This window comes from Pseudonaja textilis, chromosome 5, assembly GCF_049901715.1.
Source record: "Pseudonaja textilis isolate UNSWEBS1 chromosome 5, rPseTex1.2, whole genome shotgun sequence".
In the NCBI taxonomy this organism is placed as follows: domain Eukaryota; kingdom Metazoa; phylum Chordata; class Lepidosauria; order Squamata; family Elapidae; genus Pseudonaja; species Pseudonaja textilis.
This window is the reverse complement of record NC_141994.1, coordinates 68112018-68135176: the sequence shown is the minus strand read 5'-3', so window position 1 is coordinate 68135176 and position 23159 is coordinate 68112018. Positions and strand designations below refer to the sequence as shown.

The 23159-nt window shown below is 40.5% G+C and overlaps 1 protein-coding gene across 1 annotated transcript in view; it reads right to left on the bottom strand.

Annotated features, from left to right (window-relative positions):
• USP6NL (USP6 N-terminal like) overlaps positions 1-19158 on the bottom strand; it is a 97946-nt gene extending 78788 nt beyond the window's left edge. Inside the window, 1 exon segment of the mRNA XM_087935276.1 lies at positions 18843-19158. Within this exon segment, the coding sequence (XP_087791402.1) occupies positions 18843-18918 (76 nt within the window). The 5' untranslated portion in view covers positions 18919-19158.
• Positions 19159-23159: the final 4001 nt, after the last annotated feature.

Below are 23159 nucleotides of genomic sequence, written 5' to 3'. Positions count from 1 at the left end.
AGCAACCATGTTACTAATTTCACAACTGCAGTGATTCACTTAACAAACGTGGCAAGAAAAGTCGTAAAATGGGGCAAAACTCACTTAACAAATTTCTCTCTTAGCAACATAAATGTTGGGCTCGATTGTGGTTGTAAGTTGAGGACTGCGGTATTTATTCATTTATTTAAGATTCTAATAGCGTTAGTTTATTACGTGAGTACTTAACTCACTTAGGAAAAATATGTGTTGTAAAACAGGTCAAAGTATAAATACGGATGTGGATTTACCTTATACAAAAATGAATCACCAGGACAAGTGAGATGTTTGGTGATATAAAGAGAATAGTAATCAAATAGAATTAGTTTGCAGGGTATATCAAAACACCGATAATAAAGCTATCATACTTAAGGGCAGAATCATTTTCCCTTGATAAAAATGGTATATATATTTGTCTTTATAACTATTCCAGGGAATGGTTAACAATTCAGCTGTGAGCAATTTACTAGCCTTAAGAGACCCTGAACTATTACTTACAACTCTCTCTACAAAAACAATTCATGCATTTGAAACAGAAGTACAGGACTCCAAAAGTTAACATGTAATTCTGGAACACTGCAACCATTATAAATACAGGCCAGTTGCCAAGGATCCAAATTTTGTTCACGTGACTACGAGTTTATTGCATTGGTCATAAATGTAAAAAAAATGGAAGTGTAAAATGGATCATAAGTCAGTATTTTCAGAGTTATTGTAACTGAATGATCACTAAATGAATGGTTGTAAATCCAGGATTACTTGTAATCCCAAAGCAGAGCCAGTCAATATTTTTGGAAATATGCCAAAAAGCTTCACCAAAAAGGAAAATTCATAATACGTACTGGCAATAGCATCTTAATCTATTGATCGGTATATGTTACTCTATTGGCAGTAATGCCTTACTTCTCTCCTAATACAATATTATTGCTTGCTAATATTCAATGCATCTGATGATTACATGCTAAATAGAACTGGATATGGTTGTATTGCTGAAAAGTTAAGCAATCAACCACACTGGGGCAGAAAGGTATCTCAAAAGTTATTTAAAATCCAAGTGACAAATCAAAATATTATAAAAAGAAAAATAACAGCACAGCTAAACAAAAATTGAGTGGAAGTCAGAGCCGGGATGAAGGGGAAAAATAAAGAATTCCTAAAATTGTCATGTTGTTGTTGTTGTTGTTGTTGTTGTTGTTGTTGTTATATGTCCTCCAAGAGTTGCATTTTTATGAGTTGGGAAATCTTTAAATCAATCAGTCAATTAATATGTAAATAGGGAAAGAAACCTGGCAGCTTTCTTCTTTCTTTCTGCTAAAACTGTCACTAATAAGCCATCTGGAAAGTAAGCCAAGCCAAGCAAAGTAACATGCCTGACAGTTGTCTTGGCTTACAAATTCTTATAAAAAGATGCCCAATAAATAGCTAAAAGTTCAACTTTTTGACTTTACTTGCTAACAAGGAAATGGGAGGAGGGGGTTGCCTATTGCACCATGCCCAGAAGTCTTCATGAAACATTATTTTCTTCATAAGACTGACAGGATGCCTCTTCTGAAAAGGTAAGCAGCCCGTCTCTGCCAGCTTTAAAAAAAAGGTTATACTGAAAAGAAAAGAAAAGAAAAGAAAAGAAAAGAAAAGAAAAGAAAAGAAAAGAAAAGAAAAGAAAAGAAAAGAAACTGAGATCCTAGAAAAATGTTAGGGAAAACAGACTATCTTCAATTCGAGAAAATGCGTAATTTTTTTTACTGGTCCTGAGACTCTCCATTTTAATATATAGTTAAAACAGATACAGTCTTGCACAATTTATGATACACCTAAATTGGAGTGTAGGCCAATCGTATTCACAGGGAGAAAAAAAAGAAAATGAAGAATTTGAGGAAGAGAGAGAAAAAAAAAACAGAATTGCATGGGGCAGACAAGAGAAGAGACAAACAGGGAATGGAATTATTTCTTTTGGTGGTGTAATTTGGACCCATCTGTTCCAGAACAGCCTCTCTTTATATTCAAACACCTGTTCTTTCTTAATTATCATTCCTGTATTAAATCTGACAGAAACAACAAAATGCAAATAACAAGATAACAGGATGCTCACCCAAATAGATTTTAAAAAGTTCACTGTTCCCGGAAAAAACTAATCCAATCTGAACGTGTCCCCTTCTCCGAGAGTTGTACTATTTGCCAGCCGAGGCTTCTTATAATGCTGCTCTAAAGCTTAACATTCTCAGTTAGGATTTATCCATTTCTTTTAAACCACTTCTTCTGTTCAACTGAAGTTCCTACAGTAAACATGTTGTATAGGGTTTAATTCTTTTCAGAAAATAAGACAAATGCAATCATCAGAAATCTGAGCTTAAAAAAAACCTGCCTATTGTTTGGATTCAAAGAAACCGTGACATAAGACACAATAGCTACCTTTGCGCATCATGCTAAGTCCTAAATTATTGTTTACAAAGTACCACGGCTGGGTTCCTTCGTCACGTTACAGTGAAATCAAACAAACCAGATTGTGAGATGGGTGCCCGAAACTAGCCACTGTGACCTGCTTCTTATTTTGACTTTTGTGCTCCCAAGAAGCTGAATGGAACATAAAAGGAAGAAATAACCCGGACTTCAAGTGAGTGAATACAGCTAGTCTTCAATTTACGAGTATAATTAAGCCCCAAATTTCGATTGCTAAGCAAGATCGTGATTAAGTGACTTCTGTCCCCACACTTGCAAAGCGAATCACGGCAGATTGTTAGCAACACGGTTGTTAAGCAAATCTATGCTTCCCAGGTCGCTAAAGGGGATCCCATGAACCCGGGATAAACACATGTCAGTGGCCAAGCACCAGAATTTTAATCGCGTGACCATGGGGATGCTGCAATGGTCGTAAGTGTGAAACACGGTCATAAGTCACTTTTTTTCAGTGCCGTTGTAACTTTGAGTGATCACTAAATGAATGGTTGTAAATTAGGAATCACCTGTATATGCATATATCTGATGATTACATCTGTACAAAAGGGTTGCTGGACAGTATAGCATAGGATAGCATAGGATAGCATAGCATAGCACAGCACAGCACAGCACAGCATAGCATAGAATTCTTTATTGGCCAAGTGGGATTGGACACACAAGAAATTTGTAATATTCTTATTTTTGTGATAATTTTGATAGTTCAACATTCATTTTATTTATTTTGGGTAGGCCTGGCTCAACTGTTGAGTCATCTATATGCCTACCCGCACATTACTACTCCAAATATCTAATATACTTCTCTTCAGACACTGCCATTTTCTGTTTAATATAAGGTCTGGCTCCAATTTGTAAGTTTTCTGGGAAAAGCAGGATGGCAAACAAGAAACAGACTTGAATAAGACCCTTTGTTTCTTTTCAAGGGTGGACTGGCCCACAAAATGGAATTTCTGTTGCGGGAGAAGAAAACTTCTTCCACTGTAAATTCCAATTTTTATTCACGCTACAAACCAAGCACTGAAAACAGTGAAGATACTGTTTAAAGCCAACTGATGAGAAAACTCCACATGATCCAGGAACTAGGATACCAGGCTATGTCCTAGCTACAGAGTTACTCGAGAGAGACAGAGAGAGAGAGAGAGAGAGAGAGAGAGAGAGAGATTCATTTTGGTCAAATCAAAAGATAGCTCTACATTAGAAACCTATCGAGAGGGACGACCTAATTTAATCCAATTAACTGTACCAAAAATATGACCTGCATGTAATTTTCCTTTTACTAACAAAAAAGGCAAGGAGCTTACAGCAACCAAAGGTTGAAGTGACACAGAATTCTTAAATCAAGTGTGGAATGCACCAGTGGTGGGATTCAAATTTTTTTTACTACTGGTTCTGTGGGCGTGGCTTGGTGGGCGTGGCAGGGGAAGGATTCCGTAAAATCTCCAGTCAGAGGCGGGATTTGCCGGTTCTCCGAACTACTCAAAATTTCCGCTACTGGTTCTCCAGAACTGGTCAGAACCTGCTGAATACCCACCTCTGGAATGCACCACCAGCTCTCCATTCTCCTGTCATTTAAGTTTGACCACAATTGAGCCCAAAATGCATGTTGCTAAGTGTAACATTTGTTAAAAGAGTTTTGCCCCCATTTTAAGACCTTTCTTGCCACAAGCTATTAAGTGAATCACTGCAGTGGTTAAGTTAGTAACACGATTGTTAAGTGAAGGCGGCTTCCCAATTGACTTTGCTTCTCGGAAGATGATCACGTGACCCAGGGATACTGCAACTGTCATAAATATGAATCGGCTGTCAAGCACCTGAATTTTGATCACATGACCACGGGGTGCTACAAGGGTAAATAGAGGAGCAATCTAGCAGCCATCTATACCAGCTGAGACTGAATAGAAGAACTGGGGACGGTGGCCCGAAAGCCTTGCATTTGCATTTCCACGTTTTATTTAGACCTGGTTAGATTTTCTTGTGCAAAGTTACCTATTGAACTACCACATGCTTCAGCAATTAGCACTTACTAATTACATTAATTTTTTTAAAAAAAAAAACCCGATTAATGCAATTACTTACCACCCACAGGCAATCTTTCTGCCTCGTGCTACCCAAGGCAAAAATCCCAATGTTACATTTGTACTGCATCTATAACATTTCCGGTTATTTTAATCAGTTATAATTATGAGCGAGATGTTTTCCTCTTGCTTGCAGATCAGAGGTGGGTATTCATCAGGTTCTGACCAGTTCTGGAGAACCGGTAGTGGAAATTTTGAGCCGTTCGGAGAACCGGCAAATTCCACCTCTGACTGAAGATTTTACAGTATCCTTCCCCTGCCACACCCACCAAGCCACGCCCAGAGAACCCGTAGTAAAAAAATTTGAATCCCACCGCTGTTGCAGATGGTAAGCCAGTGTTTTTAAACCTTAGCAACATAAAGAGGTGTGAACTTTCAATTCCCGGAATTTCTCCCAGAATTCTGGGAATTGACGTCCACACATCTGGAAGTTGTCATGGCTAAAAGAACTACTGTGGTAAACTAAAGCTGCCTGTTCACCCATTGTGCCCGTAGTTGCGTACCTTGTGTTTTTTCCAAATCCTTTGTACCGACAAGATAAAAAGCGATAAGCATATTCATCCAGGAAAATGAAAAATAGCAGCTGGGTCACAGGGGGGAATAAAATATTTTCTGTCTTTCAGAGGGCAGCCACCATCCTTCAGCGTCAGGAAACTCTCAAGTGGCACCAGAAAGTGGCAGATTCCCTTCAAATTGCCAGCTACGCTCTTCCAACAGCAGCCCTGTTCTGCATTGCTGAGGCAGTGGCTGGATTTCACTGGGTAAACAATTGCAAACCCACAACTGGCACAGATTCTGCCACAATTCAAGCCTGGAGCTGGGAGGGGAGACACAGCTGCGCTGTGTTTTAGCAGTTGGGACAATGCAGCTGCCACTCTTTTGTTTTGGGAGACACAATAGGAAGGAGGCGCTGAGTCACAACCCAAAGCCCCTGAAAAGCTCTTTCTCTAACCTCAGGTGAGAGTTTCTCTCTTCGTTTCCGGTGTGTCGTTGTGGTACGTTGAGACGATACAAAACTTCAAAAATCATTAACAGCAAAGCCAAGGATTGGAAAATGTATTCCTTTTTTATATATATATATTTAGATTTTATTTATTTTGCTGAAACCCCGGGCACGGTGCGAGTAGGTGATAGACCATTTGTTTACAGGTAGTCCTTGACTTATAACCGTTTGTGTAGTGCAGGGGTCTTCAAACTTGACAGCTTTAAAGACTTGTGGACTTCAATTCCCAGAATTCCGTCCTCCAGTCATGTTAGCTCAGGAATTCTGGGAGTTGAAGTTCACAAGTCTTAAACTTGCCAAGTTTGAAGACCCTTGGTGTAGTGAATGTTCAGTTACAATGCCCCCTCCCCCCCAAAAGTGACTTATGACCGTTTTTCGCACTTAAGACCGTTGCAACATCCCCATGGGCACATGACCAAAATTCAGCCACTTAGAAACTGGCACGTATTTATGATGGCGGCAGTGTCCTGAGGTCACATGATCATCTTTTGCGACCTGCTGACAAGCAAAGTCAATTTCCACTGCTAATCAAAGTAGTTGTTCAGTGAATTTTGCTTTATTTTACGACCTTTCTTGCCACCGTTGTTCAGTGGATCACTGCATTTGTTAAGTTAGCAACACGGTTGTTAAGTGAATCTGGCTTCCCCACTGACTGCTTGACAGTAGGTGAAAAAGTGCCTTAAGTCACTTTTTTCAATGCCACTGTAACCTGAACAGTCACTAACCGAATGGTATTAAATCAAGGACAAAGCTTTACATGATTTGGAGCTTCTGTGTATGATATACAGTATGCAGAACATATATACTGCATATATTTTGTATATGATTTGGAACTTCATCTTACACTTTTGTAAACAGCTCGTAAGAGCAAATTCACTTTAGAAAGGTCCTGCTAGATCAGTGGTGTCAAACTCAAGGCCTGCAGGCTAGATCCAGCCCACTGGATTCTTAGAGCTGGCCCACGGGATCGCCCTGGAAACAGTGAAAGACCGGCCTGCAATGCCTCTGCCAGCTACAATGGAGCTCTGTTTTGGGCTGTGAAAAAGCCAGCGGAAACTGAGCTCGAGCTACATTTTCACTGGCATAGCGCTTGGGCCCCCACAGGCGCCCCTGACATGAGTGACGTCAAGCTGGCCACGCCTACCCTGGCCACGTCCATCCGGCCCTCTGAGGTCAAACACAACGCTGATGCGGCCCTCAATGAAATCGAGTTTGACACCCCTGAGCTAACTAACTATGGCCAACCAGAAGACCCGGAAAGTTCACAAGACAGTGACAGACATCTTGGTTGCTTTGTATATATTTTTTTTCTGCATCTGGTTGCATGTGCTCTTTCAAAATGGCTGTCCCTAAGGACCTATCCATCTCCATCCTAAAATGGTCCTCACTGCCATCTCCCCCGCCTGAATCAAAGGCAACGCGGGGCGGGGAGAGGAAAGGCCAGCCGAAAACAAGGCAGAGAGCTATAATTCCCTGATGGCATAAACAAGAATTGCAAGAATTCAAAGAAACAGTTAGTGACCGGCTGTCCTGACAAAACCACGTCCACTTGGGAAATGAGGAATCAGAGGTAATGGAACAACAGCAACCTGCCCACTTGGTGTTTTGTAGATGATGATGAAGACCCATGTGGTGCTCAGGAACGTTCCTGAGATTAAAAAATGATGTTGGAATCTAGCGTTGTACAGTATCTTAGTTTTCATTTTTCTAAAATTAAAACGTTTTGCTTAAAGGTAAGTAAGATAGGAGAGACAAGGACTCTGAGGCTGGTTACCAAGGTAGTAGGTCATAAGTGCATGTTCCTGGCACCAAACTGAATAAGCCAGCCAGAGTTTCTACGATATTTGGAGATGGTATCTAATAGATCTTCCGCCAGAAAATCTGAGCTACAGCTATTCTCCTTAACTTTGTGCACCTCAAGCACAAATAGATAAAGGTTTCTCAACCTTGAAGATGGGTGGACTTCAACTCCCAGTTGTGCTGGCTGAGGAATTCTGAGAGCTGAAGTCCACCCATCTTCAAGTGCCAAAGTTGAGAAATATTGATGTAGCGTATGTCCAATACATATGTATTCTTTACAGCTTTTTACTGAACATTTTAGCCCTTCGCAGTTCAGGAACCCTCTGCGGTTTCCCCACTTTGAAATACATAAGAGCTCCTGACAAGCCAAGCATACGCCGCTGACTTTTAAAGAATTAAAATCTGCAATGCTAAATCCATCTGGCTATACCAGGAAAGGAGGAGAAAAGGAAGCAAATTGCACATGAGTTCTGTCTTTCCGTCAAAATGGCCAGCGGGTTTAGTGTCAACTGGTTTTTGAATTTTAACCTGAGCTTGTTGTATATTCTGAGGAATGTCACAAAGGATCAGCCAGCTAAGTTCCTTAAGGTTTCATATGAATGGAATTTGCAGCTAATGCCTTTATAGAAGTTATCTCAATTTTGACTGGCAACGAATGAGCTACTGTCTCAACAACAACTGTCAGAGGAAGTTCAAGACTTTTCCTCCAAACCAGAGAGTTGTGCTGACAGTTTCCTTCATTTCTTACAATCGCTCTTTAGTGCAAGACAAATTAAAATCCCCATACAGGATTTGAGTTAGAGCAGGAAGAGAGAGAGAAAAAAAGATATATCCTAGTTTGCAATACAAACTACATAAGCCAATACAGCCTACATAAGCCAATTGGATGTAGTGATTAAGGTACTGGTCCAGAAACCAGGAGACAATGAGTTCTAGTCCCACCTTAGGCATGAAAGCTGACCTTGGACCAATCACCAGGAGACTGTGAGTTCTAGCCAGGCATGAAAGCCAGCCACTTTGGGCCACTTACCAGGAGACCCTGAGTTCTAATCCTGCCTTAGGCATGAAAGCCAGCTGGGTGACTTTGGGCCAGTCACTTTCTCTCAGCCCAACTCACCTCACAGGGTGATTATAGAAACCATGAAGAAGAAAAGGCATTATGTATGTTCATCACTTTAAGTTGTTTATAAAAATAACGGTGGGTTTAAAAAATAAAAAATAATCAAATCAAATCATGCAGGTTTAGTTAGGCTAAATCTAGAGAGTTTTACACTCTAACCTTAATCATGGAAAATCACTATGCAATCTGAGCTCCTTATTCTCTTTCAGCATAGTCCACTTTACTGAACTGTTATCAGGCTGATAAAATATGGTAAAGCGGGAAATGAAAGCTATCTTTGGTACTCGGGAAAAGACAGGATAAAAAAAAACTAACAACCAACAAAATGGTGGCACCCAGAAATAGTGGAACAGCCAAGATTCAGTAAAACTTGGTAAGAAGCGAAGCCAGAAGTGAGACTTCAAAGGATCTTAACTTGCAGGAAAAACCTTTTTTTTTCCCCTCACCAAAGGCAGAAAAAGCAATATTCTGGGTTTCTCATCTATCTGAGCAGTTTAGGAAAACACACACACACATCCACAAACACACATAAGATTCTTCACAGCCCTGAGGAACATTCTTCTATCACAACCTCACATCAAAACCAAGGGGAAAAAATGCTAATCAAATCTGTTGATGAAGCTAACTCCTTACCTGTCTGCTAAGTATCATGAGCTTACTTCATTGTTTAAGAAACCAAATTTTCCGGTCATGGTCTAGAATTACAAAATCCACTGGGTTGGAAGGGATCATTTAATCTCCTATGTCCAACTCTTTGCTCCAGGCAGGAATCCAGTCAGATGGCTGACCAGCTTCTACTCACACACACCCAGAGAAGGAAAACTTGCCACTTTCCTGGTGGTTTCACAGTGATACTGAAATTGGAATTGGATACAGTTCCACAGAGACACTGCTCTTATTCCTAAGAAATGCTTTCCTAATATTTAATGGGTATCGCCTCTCCTTCACTACCACCTCCATCAATAGCAGGTTATATTGTCAGCCTGCTCCTACCTTGGGAAAATTTACCCTCGCATTTTGTTGGAATCCGAATTAAGATCTATATTCTGGGTCCTTCCCTCTGTGATAATAAGACGGCAAATCTGGCACTTTCTTTTGTGTGACCACTTTTAAAACAGAACAGAAAAGTGTGTTTTCCTCAAGCCAAAGGTGCTTTTTCAAAAGGCAATGGGACTTTTCTTGGTTTTTTTTTCCTTGAAGACATTTCGCTTCTCATCCAAGAGTCAGAACTGAAGCTTCTTGGGTGAGAAGCGAAACATTTTCAAAGAAAAAGAAAAAGAAAGAGAAAAGAAAAAGCAATTTGCTTTCTGAAAAAGCACTTTTGGGACAACCATAACCTGGATGATGACTAGGTGGGGAAAAGTGTCCATTAAAGAGGAGTTGTCCATTAAATTGAATGGATATCATTTGTGTCATTTGGGTAATCATGCAGGTGACATAAATTTGACTCAAATATGTTTTGTTTAACTTAAGTTAAAAACAATCAGCTGCTCTGGTCTCCCCTTCTAGGACTAAATATCCAGTGTCCTCCTCATCCTAGTTTCAACTTCTCCTAGGTCTGAATCATTGATCCCTTAGGTCTGAATCATCTTCAAAATTCCAGACATGGATGCACAAGTCAAGCTGGGATTTCACCAACACCGAACATGGGGGTGAGGGGCTCTTTACTTCCTGTAAATTGGAAGAAGAGCCTTTTAGATCAGCTTTCTTGTCCTTCATTGGCACAACGATAAAAGAGGTCTGAGCACCAATCTGTTCTGAAAGGAAGAAGTGACTTAGGTCCAAAGTATGCAGCCATGATTGGGACCAGTTGTGATGGCTAAACAAATGGTTGTAAATCAAGAGCTACCTGTAACACACACAACACACACCCATTGTCACACTGAGATCTGCACTCAAGCTCCAAGTTGTCTTCTGGCAATACATCCCAACAAGTACTGGGTGAAGTTAGGTCAAAAACTAAACCCAATGTCATTTATATTGATTTCTAATTAGAATTAGCTGCAGTTCGTTTTACCCTTCAGTTGTATGCTTAATAACAATCAAGTTGCAAATAGGTATTGTCTGGAAAGGATCCAAGTTCTTTCCAAGGTCAGCTTAAGTACTTTAGGCTGAGAAATACTATTCCATCCTTTACGTCATTGGATCATGATGCTTATTAATTGAATTCAGAAGGCTGCACTTTCATGGTAGCGGAAATGCAAGTAAAACTGTCATTCTACAGACCAGGTGAGGAAAAGTGTCCATTAAAGCGGAGTTGTCCATTAAATCAAATGGATATAATTTGTGTCATTTGGATAATCATGCGGCTGACATAAATTTGACCCAAATATGTAAATCACAACAATCTACAGTAGATCTTTTAGGAGTGGTCGAAGTTGAAGTTAATATGTTGCCTTTCCATCGATGGGAAGGGGAGTTCTATAAAAATCACTGTTATTATGCAAACAATATGTATATACACATTTACGGATGCGCAAAGCTAGAATGAAATAGCACTAGCAATAGCATTTAGACTTATGTAGCACTTCATAGTGCTTTACAGCCTTCTCTAAGTGGTTTACAAAGTCAGCCTATTGCCGCCAACAATTTGTCTCCTCATTTTACCAACCCTCAAAGGATGGAAGGCTGAGTCAACCTTGAGCCGGTCAGAAACAACCTCCTGGAAGTCAGCATTATTAGCCTGCAATACTGCATTCCAACCACTGCGCCACCACAGCTCTGAAATAGCTGAAAAAAGCTACACTCAATCTCACTAGAATAAAGCAACTTAGAAGATCCTTGCTGCTTTTCCAAAGAGATGCCTTCTCGTCTTCCAGGCTCAGAAGCTATCATGTGATGTGCTTGAAATTAACTCAGTGTGAAGTATGAACTGAGCTGTTGTAAAAACGAAATTAGGGTTCGGGTTTTCAACCAAGGTACCCCAAATGGACTAACTTGTAAAGTGGGTTAGAGAACATGGTAGCAGTGTGGTAGCATTGAAGCAGTGGCGCTGAATCAGCCACAAATTTGTCATATTTCAGGATGGGCTTTGGACACATTCTCTAATACAGCAGCAATCATGTGATCACCATCTCCAACACCCCTTGACAGTTTCCCACAAGTCAGTGGGGAAGCTGGCAGGAAGTCCAAATTGAGAGGGAGGGAGGGGAGGGAGGGAGGGATTTTTGATGCTCCCTACCAGCTTCCTATAAAGAAATTCCATGGGGAATCTGGAAGGAAGTTGCAAGTTGCTTCCACTTCTCTGTTTCTTAGGGTCATCCATGGTCATTCTGAGAGTAAGACAAGAAGCAATGGGTAGAAACTAATCAAGGAGAGAAGCAACTTAGAACTAAGGACAAATTTCTTGACTGAGAGAACAATTAACCAGTGGAACAACTTGCCTCCAGAAGTTGTGAATGCTCCAACACTGGAAGTTTTTAAAAAGATGTTGGACAACCATTTGCCTGAAGTGGTGTAGGGTTTCCTGCCTAAGCAGCAGGTTGGACTATACAACTTCCAAGGTCCTTTCAGCTCTGTTATTCTATTCTATTCTATTCATTCTGTTACTCTATTTAGGCAAAGCAATATGGCTGAAACAATGACCCAACAGGTTACAAGTAATCTACCACGTTTCTATATTTCCAAACATCACAGAATTCTTTTAAAGAATATAAAAGATTAGGACTGAAACATTTAATCTGGCTCAATGGCAAATTAAAGTGATGGAAACAAATTAATTTTCAGCTATTTTGGCTCTATAATATAACTGAAAAGAAACAAAAAATAAGGACGACCTTTTAATAATGAGCCACAGCTTCTATTTTATTAAACTGCCAGTTTTCACATAGTTGCTCCCATATGTTGGAAAAGAATTGGTACTAAAAAATTCTGGGAATATGCCAATTTATTTAAATAGAAATGATTACTCCATTTGTGTAATCAATCAGCTGAAAATTCTATAACCAACTAATAACTCTTAAAATTGTTAGGCCTAATGAAGACAAAATGTGAAGATTGAATTTAAAAAAATCAAAAGAAAAGGAAAGGTTTTAATAGATCTAGATTAACTGGCTTTCATTTTTATTGCACTAGTAGTTTTAATCACAGATCAGGGCCAAAACAATATAGCACTTTCAATGCTTGATTTAAATCAATGGTTGTTATCTCATTTTCATTACAGCAATGAATTACTATTTTTCTTCTGTTTTCCTTTTTTCTGATTCTCATCAGACCAATACAGGAAAAAAAAAAGGAACAAAATTACACCCTGTTAAAAATGTCTAGAAAGATTTGGCATTCAGTTACATTCCTTAAAGACTTAAGTCCCTATTTTTTTCCACAGATACTGCCAGCTATACCCTTGAAAATTTTAATTATCCTGGCTTCAGGTAGAATGACCCTTGTAACGAAGTTACATCATTACCAAATATAGGAATATTATCAGTTCAATGGATCAAGATACATATGCTTACATGCATGTACATTTAATATGCTACAGACACAATACTTACATATGGACTGCCATTTGTCAGAAATGGTGTGGGGACTTCCGCTTGGGCGGGGGATTAGACTAGATGACCTATAAGGTCCCTTCCAACTCTGATTATCTGTTATCTGTTATATGCATGCACACACACACACACACACACGTGATAGACAAATACACCACTGCAAATGTGCAAGGCCTGGGCTTTAAATACAGCCACATAGTTTTAAAACTATTTTAAATCACAGGTGATTTTAAATCCTTGGAAAAGGTACACAATTGTTTCAACCATTGCTGAAAAGTAGCAGAACAGATCAGACCAGAAAGTTCTCCATACAGGAAGTCCTTGACTTACATCCATTCACTTAGTGATTGATTGAAGTTACAACCGTACTAAAAACAGTGACTTGTGACTGCTTTTCACATGACGGTTGCATCATCTCCCACGTGTCAACTCATAAAACATTTTCTATACACGTTTTATAGTTGCCAACAGAAAGCAAGTGGAAGGGCTACCCCTTATCAGAGGCGTCATGGGTAAAGAGTAGGAATCTCCAAGCTGACCACCTTGTAGCAAGGTTCCATGCAGAAAATCCAACCTAGCTTGGGGGAGAGAGGTGAGAGGGGATTCGTGAGCATATCTTTCTATAACTGCAATCAATTTGTTTTTTTTGTGTGTGCCATACAGGTCACTTTCAAGAAGTGAGGGGAGCCGAATGTCAACTCATAAAACATTTTCTATACACGTTTTATAGTTGCAAACAGAAAGAAGGGAGGGAGTTTCAAAGAGCCGGCAGCAGTGTGGAATCAAAAGTACATTCCATTCTTATTTTCTTCAGAGACTGATTAGATGACTGAAGCTTCTGCCACACAAAATTCTAATTGGAGAGCATGATTGATGACCCTTGGCTGTGGACGTATTTCGCTGGAGAATATGAATTATGATACACCCAGAGGGATGGGGGGGGGAAGCAGGGTCAAGGGTAACAGTGAATTACGTGTCTCAGAGTCGGCTATGCCCAAGTCATGCAGAAATGTTGACTTCCAATAAATCCTTTGAAGTTATGGGAATTTGACTAGAGACTCATGATTTAATTGGGGTAACTGCCGGAATCCTGACACCATGGTCATGTGATCAAAAATTAGACCTTTGGCAACTGGCAGGCATTTACGATGGTTGCAGTGTCCCAGGTCTTTTGTGACCTTTTGACAAACAAAGTAAATGAGGAAGCCAGATTCACTTTACAAGGGTGTTATTAGCTTAACAACTGCAGTGATTCACTGAACAACAGTGAGAAGAAAGAAAGGTTGTAAAATGGGGCAAAACTTAAGTAACTGTCTTGCTTAGCAACAGAAATGTTGGGCTCAATTGTGACTGTAAGACAAGGACTACCTGTAATGGTCTTTAAAAGGAGAGAAGATGGAAACTTGCCAGACACACACCTACTTCACATTAGTGATATTCAGTGTGTTCTTGTCAAACTTAAGTCCCAAAGACAACACATTGAGGTCTGATTGAATCCAGTCCTTCATTTGCTTAACAAATTAGACAGAATCTTGCCAAACTAAAACTATAACCTTCTAACCCTGTGATGGCAAACCTATGGCACATGTGCCGGAAAAGGCACACAGAACCACTTCCGCTGGCACGCGAGAGGTTGCCCACTGCGCATGTGCCGGCGCTACCCATCTGACAGTTGATTATCGGGTATCTGGCATGCATGCACAAGGGGCAGGGGAGTTGGGCGCGCATGTGCAGAGACACGTGACGGACGTGGGGGGCAGAGATGCATGGTGCACGGGGGGCACACATCCACAGGGAGCATGGGGGCCCCACACGCATTGCCTTCTGGGTGCTGGCACACGAGCACATGCACAATTTTCGGCACGGGAGACAAAAAAGGTTAGCCACCACTGTTCTAACCTAACAGCCTCTTGTCTAAAAAGTGCTCTCCTCGCCTCCCAACTTCTGTTCCCCATAACTTCTCCTTCAGCTGCACATTCCATCACAGCTTTTCAATTAAATGAAGAGCATTTATTTCAAATGCATATATGGCCTTAGCTTCCCAAGCTCTAGTTATATGCATACATTTCCATACACAGCCTTTTCCTTCCTTAATTCATTCTTAAGCAACTTTCTTAATTGTCCCATTCTTTTCTTCCCTTGTTCCTATAAATATTCCTTATCATTCAGGTAGCCCTCGACTTACAATAGTGCATTTAGTGACCTTTCAAAGTTACAACAGCACTGAGAAAAGTGACTTACGGCCGTTTTTTCACAGTTATGACTTTTGCAGCATCCCCGTGATCATGTGATCAAAATTCAGGTGCTTGGCAATTGGCTCATATTTATGACCGTTGCAGTGTCCCAATGTCACGTGATCACCTTTTCCAACCTTCTGACAAACAAAGTCAATGGGAGAGCCAGATTCACTTAACAACCGGGTTACTTATCAACTACAGTGATTCACTTAACAACTTTGGTAAGGTCGTCAAATGGAACAAAACTCACTTAACATATGTCTCACTTAACAACAGAAATGTTGGGCACAATTGTGGTCATAAGTCAAGCATATTTACTTTGTTTAGACAGAGTGAGTATTTTCACAAACCTGCTTTTATCCTGGAGAGGAGATGGAAAGGAGAAAAACAACTCGTTGCAAAGTTTTTCTGGGGGAATTCCAACACTTTTATCAAGCTCTCTTTGCTGACATCAAGTTTATTCTTTCCAAATGCAGTAGATTTAGCCACCAGCCAGTCTGTTCTGCAGATCTCTCTTTCTGATCCTGCTGGATCCTAGGCTGCAGATTCTTCTTCCCCCTACTGTTCCATGTAGCATTTCCAATCCACCTAGCACGGATAAACTTTAGCAACGTCTTGATTTTTTTTTATTTTGGGGGAGTAGAAACATACATTCTGAAAGGAAAGTGTAGCAAGGAAAGTCTGCATACACAAAGTCGGACCATTACATTGTTATTTCAGAATTGTCCGCTTTGATCAGGCAGCGGCCTTCCCAGGTGATCGGCATAGGGTGTGCAAAAACATGCCATTTTGCATCGGTGTTAGGAAAAATTCGGAATGTCCTATTTTCTTTAACAAGCCTACTAATCTGGCCATTCCCAGGAGGAAGTCTGGCAGTTGCCCAGAAGACATTCTTTTGGAACAGGAAGTGGAGCCAGGCCTTTAAAAAATGAAAGACACTCTATCATGGGCTAAGATTTTGTGTATTTCAGTCAACTTCTTCCAGCACAAAATAAACTGCAAGTTCTCCTGAACTACTTGGGAAAATTATAACCAGTTATATCAATGCCTTCATCATAGTTTTATAATCCGCACACTCCCCGTTTAATTTAGAATACTACCTTATTTACCTGAAAGTGGTCCTATCTTTGACAAGCTCTCACTTGCTTTTGCTACAATCGATAGTCACCTGAAGCTTCCTCAGATACCTAAGGATGTTCCCAACATACAAGTGAGATATCTTGAGCCAAATACTCCCATGAACTTTGGAAACTCTTGGGGTTCAAGCCCCAAGCTCCACCTCACAAAGTTCAATTCAACAGAGCAATGGGAATAGTCCGGTTTATTGGTTGGTTTAGAAGTCATTGAACAATAATAATTTTTAAGATCCCTTCTTTTTGGCCATGAGTTTATTTTAAGAAGAATGCTAAACTGTTTGGCAGCGGGTGCGGGGGGAGGTTTGAGCATGCACATACTGTCCATGCACAAAGGTGGTCATGAAAGGAGCACCCAGATTTTATCTAGCATAACCAAAATAATATGATTACTTTTTATCAGCAATGTAAGGCAAAGGAGGAGAATGCATAAAGGCCACTTGCAAGAAACTTTCTGAAACCCGTAAAAGTTTGCTTGCCATTCTTTATCCTGATTGAATTAACCTTTTGCTTTAATGTCCTGGAATTCTGAGCATCAAGTCATTTACAGTGGGGAGGGTTTTAATTATTCAAAATGTTAATTAGGCTGACTTATACCACACAGCATTGTCTTGGCATATTACCAATGACCAAGGTCATGCTCAATTAGAGCCTTGAGAAAAAAAACAATGTCTCTCTATGTAGTGCGTTCGGGGACTGCTTAATTCATATTTCTTGCCATTCCTTTGGAAATATTACATAATGCCATACAAAACAACCAGTGACATTATCTTGTGAAGGATGGCTTAGGTTTTTGGACATGATAGAGCCAAAGGGTAGAACCTGATAATTTCATCCATCCATCTTGACCGAAGTACAAGTCCCCCTGAGTATAAAGCAAGCTAACTGCCATGTAAGATCCATCCATTACAAGAGGGAAAGCTCATTTGTTCCAGTGACAAAGCACTTGTCTCCTGCTGACTTTAAAATGTTGGGTCATTGTACATCCACAATAAACGTTTGTAAAATCAAAGAGCCCCAAATATAAAACCTGATAATGACTGATACCAAAGACAGAACTCTGACTAAGTAGATCAGGGCTCTCCAACCTTGGCAACTTTCAGACTTGTGGACTTCAACTCCCAGTTTCTCAGCCAGCTTTGCTGACTGAGGAACTCCGGGAGTTGAAGTCCACAGGTCTTAAAATTGCCAAGGTTGGAGAGCCCTGAAGTAGATTATGGGGTCTTGGAGAGAGGGCCTAAGAATGCTCTTAAAATGTCTTCACAGTGACTGAAAAACAACTTTTGATTCTGGTTGGCATGAAAGGAGAAGCCTCTGCAGTCCACATTTTCACTTTTACATCAATCCATGCTTGTTCCATCACATACCCATATACAAATGACTAATGCTCTCAATGTAAAGGACACAACTCAGTATTAACATCAAGAGCAAAGTTAGGGAATGGCTCCAACAGAATATAAATGAATGAAGGGGGGGGAGGGAGGGAGAGCGAGAGGGAAAGGGAAAAAGAGGGAGAGAAAGAGAGAGAGAAAGAGAGAGAGAGAGAAAGAGGGAGAGAGAGAAAGAGAGAGAGAGAAAGTACACATTATTATGGCATGCCAAGTTATCTAAAAAGCAAGAAACTGACCTTTAACATTTTTATTATATAATGCCTACTGCTTACATATGGGTTTAATTAGAGAAACAGCTGTTTAATAGCATACACTTAACCATACCTGATTAGAAATAAAGTCCAGTTCAGCCTCAAAGCATTATTTGAGAAAGATATATTCATTTTAAAGATGTGACCAATTTAACAAGTACTTTGATTTGTGAGAATACAGCTTTAATTACTTGGGTAAGCAATGCCAGGGAATTCTAAACACGTTTCCTTAGGGCTTCAATTTTTTTTCCCCTTACCCATGCATCTATAAAAACAATTACATATATTAAAAAGGACAGCATTTTTACTTATGTAGAATCAATAAATGGAAACATAAAAATTGAAAACAGAATTGTATCAAAGCAAGTAGTGTCATGGGATTAAAGACACAGATTTTTGCAGCTTTTTAAAAATGTACAGTGGGATTTTACTGAGAAATACAGATACTCGTCCTTTATTTAAATATAATATTGCAGCTACAGGATGATCTGCCCAGTATTCATGTATTCCGAGAAATTTAGTCTTCTCATCAGTTGCCCTGACAGCTTTGGCTGGAGAATGGGGAAGAGAAAAGAGAATACGATCCTTGCCGTTATATATTATTAAACATCCTTAGCATCCATCTTTGGGTTTTTGTTTTTTTTAAGTGATTAAAATTCTCTTTCATTGTTAATCAGACCGAATTTATCACTGCTCCAAGCAAAGGCTGTAGCAACGGAATCCGACATGCAAACTTGAAATAAAGACAGCCAAAGCCCCAGGCAGGAAGTCAATCGCCCAACAGCTGAGATCAGGTTCGGGCAAGAATAAATTAGGTGAATGCCTTTAACTATGAGTTTTGGGGGGGGGGTGTTTAAGGACTTTTCCTACCTTTCTTGGCAGTGCCTGATCTACGCCTGGCTGGCGATACCAGCTCCTTCACAGTCTGCAAGACCTGAATCATCATTGCTGGTTAACCAAATCAAAGCCACCAGCTGCTCTTCTGGAATGCCAACAGGTTTCATCCCTACACAGATCGCTTCACGGCTGCCTCCGGATAAGCTGGAACCACAGCAACGCAGCAGCTCCCCTACTTTCTGAGCATATGCGTGACCAACAGTACGGATGCAGGAGCAGCACCGACTGGGCACTGTCTATCAGACCTCTGCAAAGCGCTTCAGGATGGAGCTCCGAAGTTCGCATGGCCCCCTTTGCAAATAAAGACTTCTGAAACCGACACCTTTCTCCCCACTTCAGGACGTGGACTTCTGTTCTTTTCCACAACAACAACAACAAAGCGTAGATCAAACTCACACAGGAAATCAATTCTAGCGATGGGTTGAAAAATCAGAAAGCTCCGAGGTACCTAAAAACTTTGAGCCCAAAGTAACGCTGCAGTAAATTGAAAAGAAAGCACTCTTAAATGTGTTGGGAAAAGCTTCCTCCTTTTGTGCACATCCCAGCCTCTCTCATTCTTACACATATGCATCATGCTGCAAACTGAAAACCTTAGGAGCCTTTCAGCAGCGATTAAATCTTCCCACCGGGGAACGGAATACATATTCACCTGAGCCATCCCTGTTGCGGCTGCCAGGTAATTTGAACCACAGAGCATCAACAACTCAAAGTTTCCAAACCATTAACCTAATCGTCCATGACACCTGCTCAGGTATACATCACTGTGATAGTGAAACGGGGGAAAGGACTTTTCCCCTCTCCTTCTAAAAACCTAGTCTTGTTAGAATCTTTTGAAGCAAAACACATTTTAAAAAACAGGGTATGCAATCTTTGAGTCTGAAAAAGATGTAAGGGTAAAGCCAGCATTTTTTTTTTTAAATGTATCTGTGATAAAAGTATGAATATCATACTTAAAGTGAAATCGGTGCCTTTGGGGCTTTTGACAGTACGAACTTATCTAGAGCCACAAATACAGTTACTCCATGATCCACACACACACACACACACACACACACACACAGAGCTGAGAATATCTTGTTGAGAGGAATCCCCCCTCCCCCCCCCCAAAATGTGGTTCTTGTACCTGACCTAATGTTGCACCTGAACCATTGCAGATGCTGTTAGTGCAAAGTCTATTCTGCAATGCTGCGGCTGGAGTTGAAACGGGGAATTCCGTCTGCTGCCTAAATAAGCCATGATCACCAGCACGGAGCAGAGCTGGAAAAACAGACTCGTTTTCTGGGTTCTCCTGAACTTGGGAACTATAAAGCCCAAACAACCCCCCAGCATTCAGTTTGACGTCGTCGATGCTTTGAGAGAAGAGGCAACCTGCCCTTGCTTTCTCTTTAATTCCATGGTTTGACGAAGTCTTGGCTCATCTCAATGACCAATGCCTCCTGGGTCCTCCTCGGTGGCAAGGCATAAAGCAATGTTAGTAAACCTACATGTAAATGCTTTTTTCTCTTAGCCCTTTGAGAATGCAACTGGCAATAAGCGTTATTCCCTTTTGAGCCTGTCGCTCCAGATCCAGCAAGCTCTTGAGATTCAAAGCGCAACAACAATGCGAGAAAACACCGGCTCCTAACTGAAGCCAATCACAGGGAGCAAGATGAACTAAAAAATCTGACCTACTTGTGAGGCCTTTTTAAAGAATTTTAGTTATCCACGCTTCTCAGTGGATTCTCTCATGTGTCCCTTTTGCTGAGCAACAGTTCTCCCTCATTTACAGTTTTATTTTTATTTTTTAATTTATTTATTTTTACTTCAACCTGAACAGTGGGTCGAAGAAATTGTCCATCAGAGAATCCCCCTTAACATAGGGACATGAATCTCCATCACATTCAATGTATTCCACGTGAACACTTTCTTTACACAGCGTCACCAATTTCAATGTAAACGTGTGGTTTTTGGATAAGCAGGCAGGTTGAACGGTATTCCACCAATCACACTGTACTGCCTATTTATATTCTCAGCCACAGCAACTAGGAGTAGTACGTGGGAGTGGAACAGAAGAGGAAGGATATAGGGTTTTTTTTTTTTGCAGTGAATAATTATCAGGGAGTTCTCTACATGTTGCTGTTCTGCCAGATGATCTCAATTACAACCGCCAATGCTGGCTGGGGGTTGAGAAGAAATAGCATAATTAGAAAGTGCCAAGTTGAGGATGAGTGATTTAAAGCTCATGGAGAAGACCATTTTGGTCTGCCTCCAGCAAACATTACCACTTAATCCTATCACTGGGAAGAGCCAAAGAAACCGGATGCCCAGTTGGTTCCATCTGGTTGTTAGATGGGCAAATACTTTGGTGGGAATGCTTCTTCTCAGTGGTTACCATGGAAGCCTCGAAGAGCTGTACTATGGGATGCAGCCGCATCAGCATCAACTGCAGCAAAATCGAAGGCTAACGCAGGAGTGGGCAACTATGCCAACTTTACAACCTGTGGACTTCAACTCCCAGCATTCCTCTGCCAGCCATGGGAGTTGAAGTTCATAGGTTGTAAAGTTACCATAGTTGCTCACCACCAGACTAATGAATAGGAACAAGAATATTTCTTTGACGACTTGTTCCAACCTTCTCAAAGAGACTCTTCAGATTTACTGGATTCTACCATACCTTCCTAGCCCGCTAGCCTGAACCAACCCTTAAGAAATTTTCATTTTCCTTGACCCCCAATATTATTTCCTTAATTCCTGGTTTTATCTAGTCCTCTGAAAGCAACTCCCTCTCTCCTGCATTTCATCAACTCACTCCAAAGAGATTCTGATAGGCTCTCCTGCTTGAGCAGGGGGTTGGACTAGAAGACCTCCAAGGTCCCTTCCAATTCTGTATTCTATGTTCTAACTTTTCCAACAGACTCTTGCTAGTTTCCTAAGCATTCTATTCTCTCTATAAACAGCCACTTCGAAATCTTGCAAGGGACTTTGTTTTCTGACCTCTGGCTCTTCCCAAAACCAAAACAAAGGAAGTTTGCATCTTTTGAGCCCTCTGAGCATTTTTTAAGTCTGCAAAAATAACTTTTTTTTTTTTCCTGGTCCATGGCCATCACAACATTTCCTAGGGGTCTGAGGGTAGCCCTTGGCTCTTGACTTCTTCTTATCAAGGAATTCTCATACTTCCTGGCCGGCTGACTTTCTTTGTGGATTCCCTTTCATTTATTACATGGCCTTTTCCAAAATGCCCATGGTAACGCTGGTCACCATTTTTATGGCTGAAAGGGAAATTTATATCGGGACATGTTAGGCAGCCATCATGGGGATTTTCCTCTGCATATTCTCCAGGGACTACTTGCCATTTGTTAATACATTTGTATAAAGATAGAACCTTTAAAAAATAATTAAGATGATACAAGAAGGGGGGGGGGAGTGAATTACTGTAGAAGAGTGTTTGTTTCCTGAATCTTTTATGGCATGATTCCATGGTTGTTTATATTATAAACATCCCATGTTCCTATCTCTTTTTGAACAGTAAGCCCATTCCACTCCCCAAAAGGGCAAAACATTTAAAATTAAAGGCATTTCGGAAAGAGGCCAGAATATTAAATAAACATCCTGGCTGCAACAACCACAGGAAAAAAATGGAATTAAAAAAAAATCACGAAATGAAAGCAAATGGCTATTTAGCTCTTACAATAAACAAAATAATGAATAATTTAGGCATGCTCAGACCCAAGCTTTACACGTCCATATTTATAAGATGCCGTTATAGGATGCTTCTATTTAAAATCATCAGAGAAAAAGGATCTGAAAAAGGGACAGGGACAGCTTATCAATGGATTGGGCCACTCCCAACATTAAACCAACCTCATTTAAACAAGAAGCCTTCAAGAGAAAGAAAAAAAACAAGCCAGAAAAAGCAACCTCTACTACTATCTGGAAAACAAAAGCTTTAACAGCCATGCAACTTTATTTTCCATCACTGATAATTTTTCTTTAAAGGTGATCTGACCACAGGCAGGTACCAAAAGTTTCAGCAAAGTACAGGGAAGCGAAAGTGAAACTGCTTCACAGACAACAGGATGTATTCCAGGTAAACAATCTACACCAGGTGTGTCCAACCTGGGCAACTTTAAGACCTGTGAACTTCAACACTCAGCATGGATGAATGGGGAATTCTGAGTTGAAGTTCACAGATCTTAAAGTTGCAAAGGTTGGACCCCACCCTGATCTATACACAGTTAAGGGAAAGGTAAGCTAAGTATCACTTGATTGGGAAGAATAAAACAAATATCCACAGCTGACATATTCTAGACA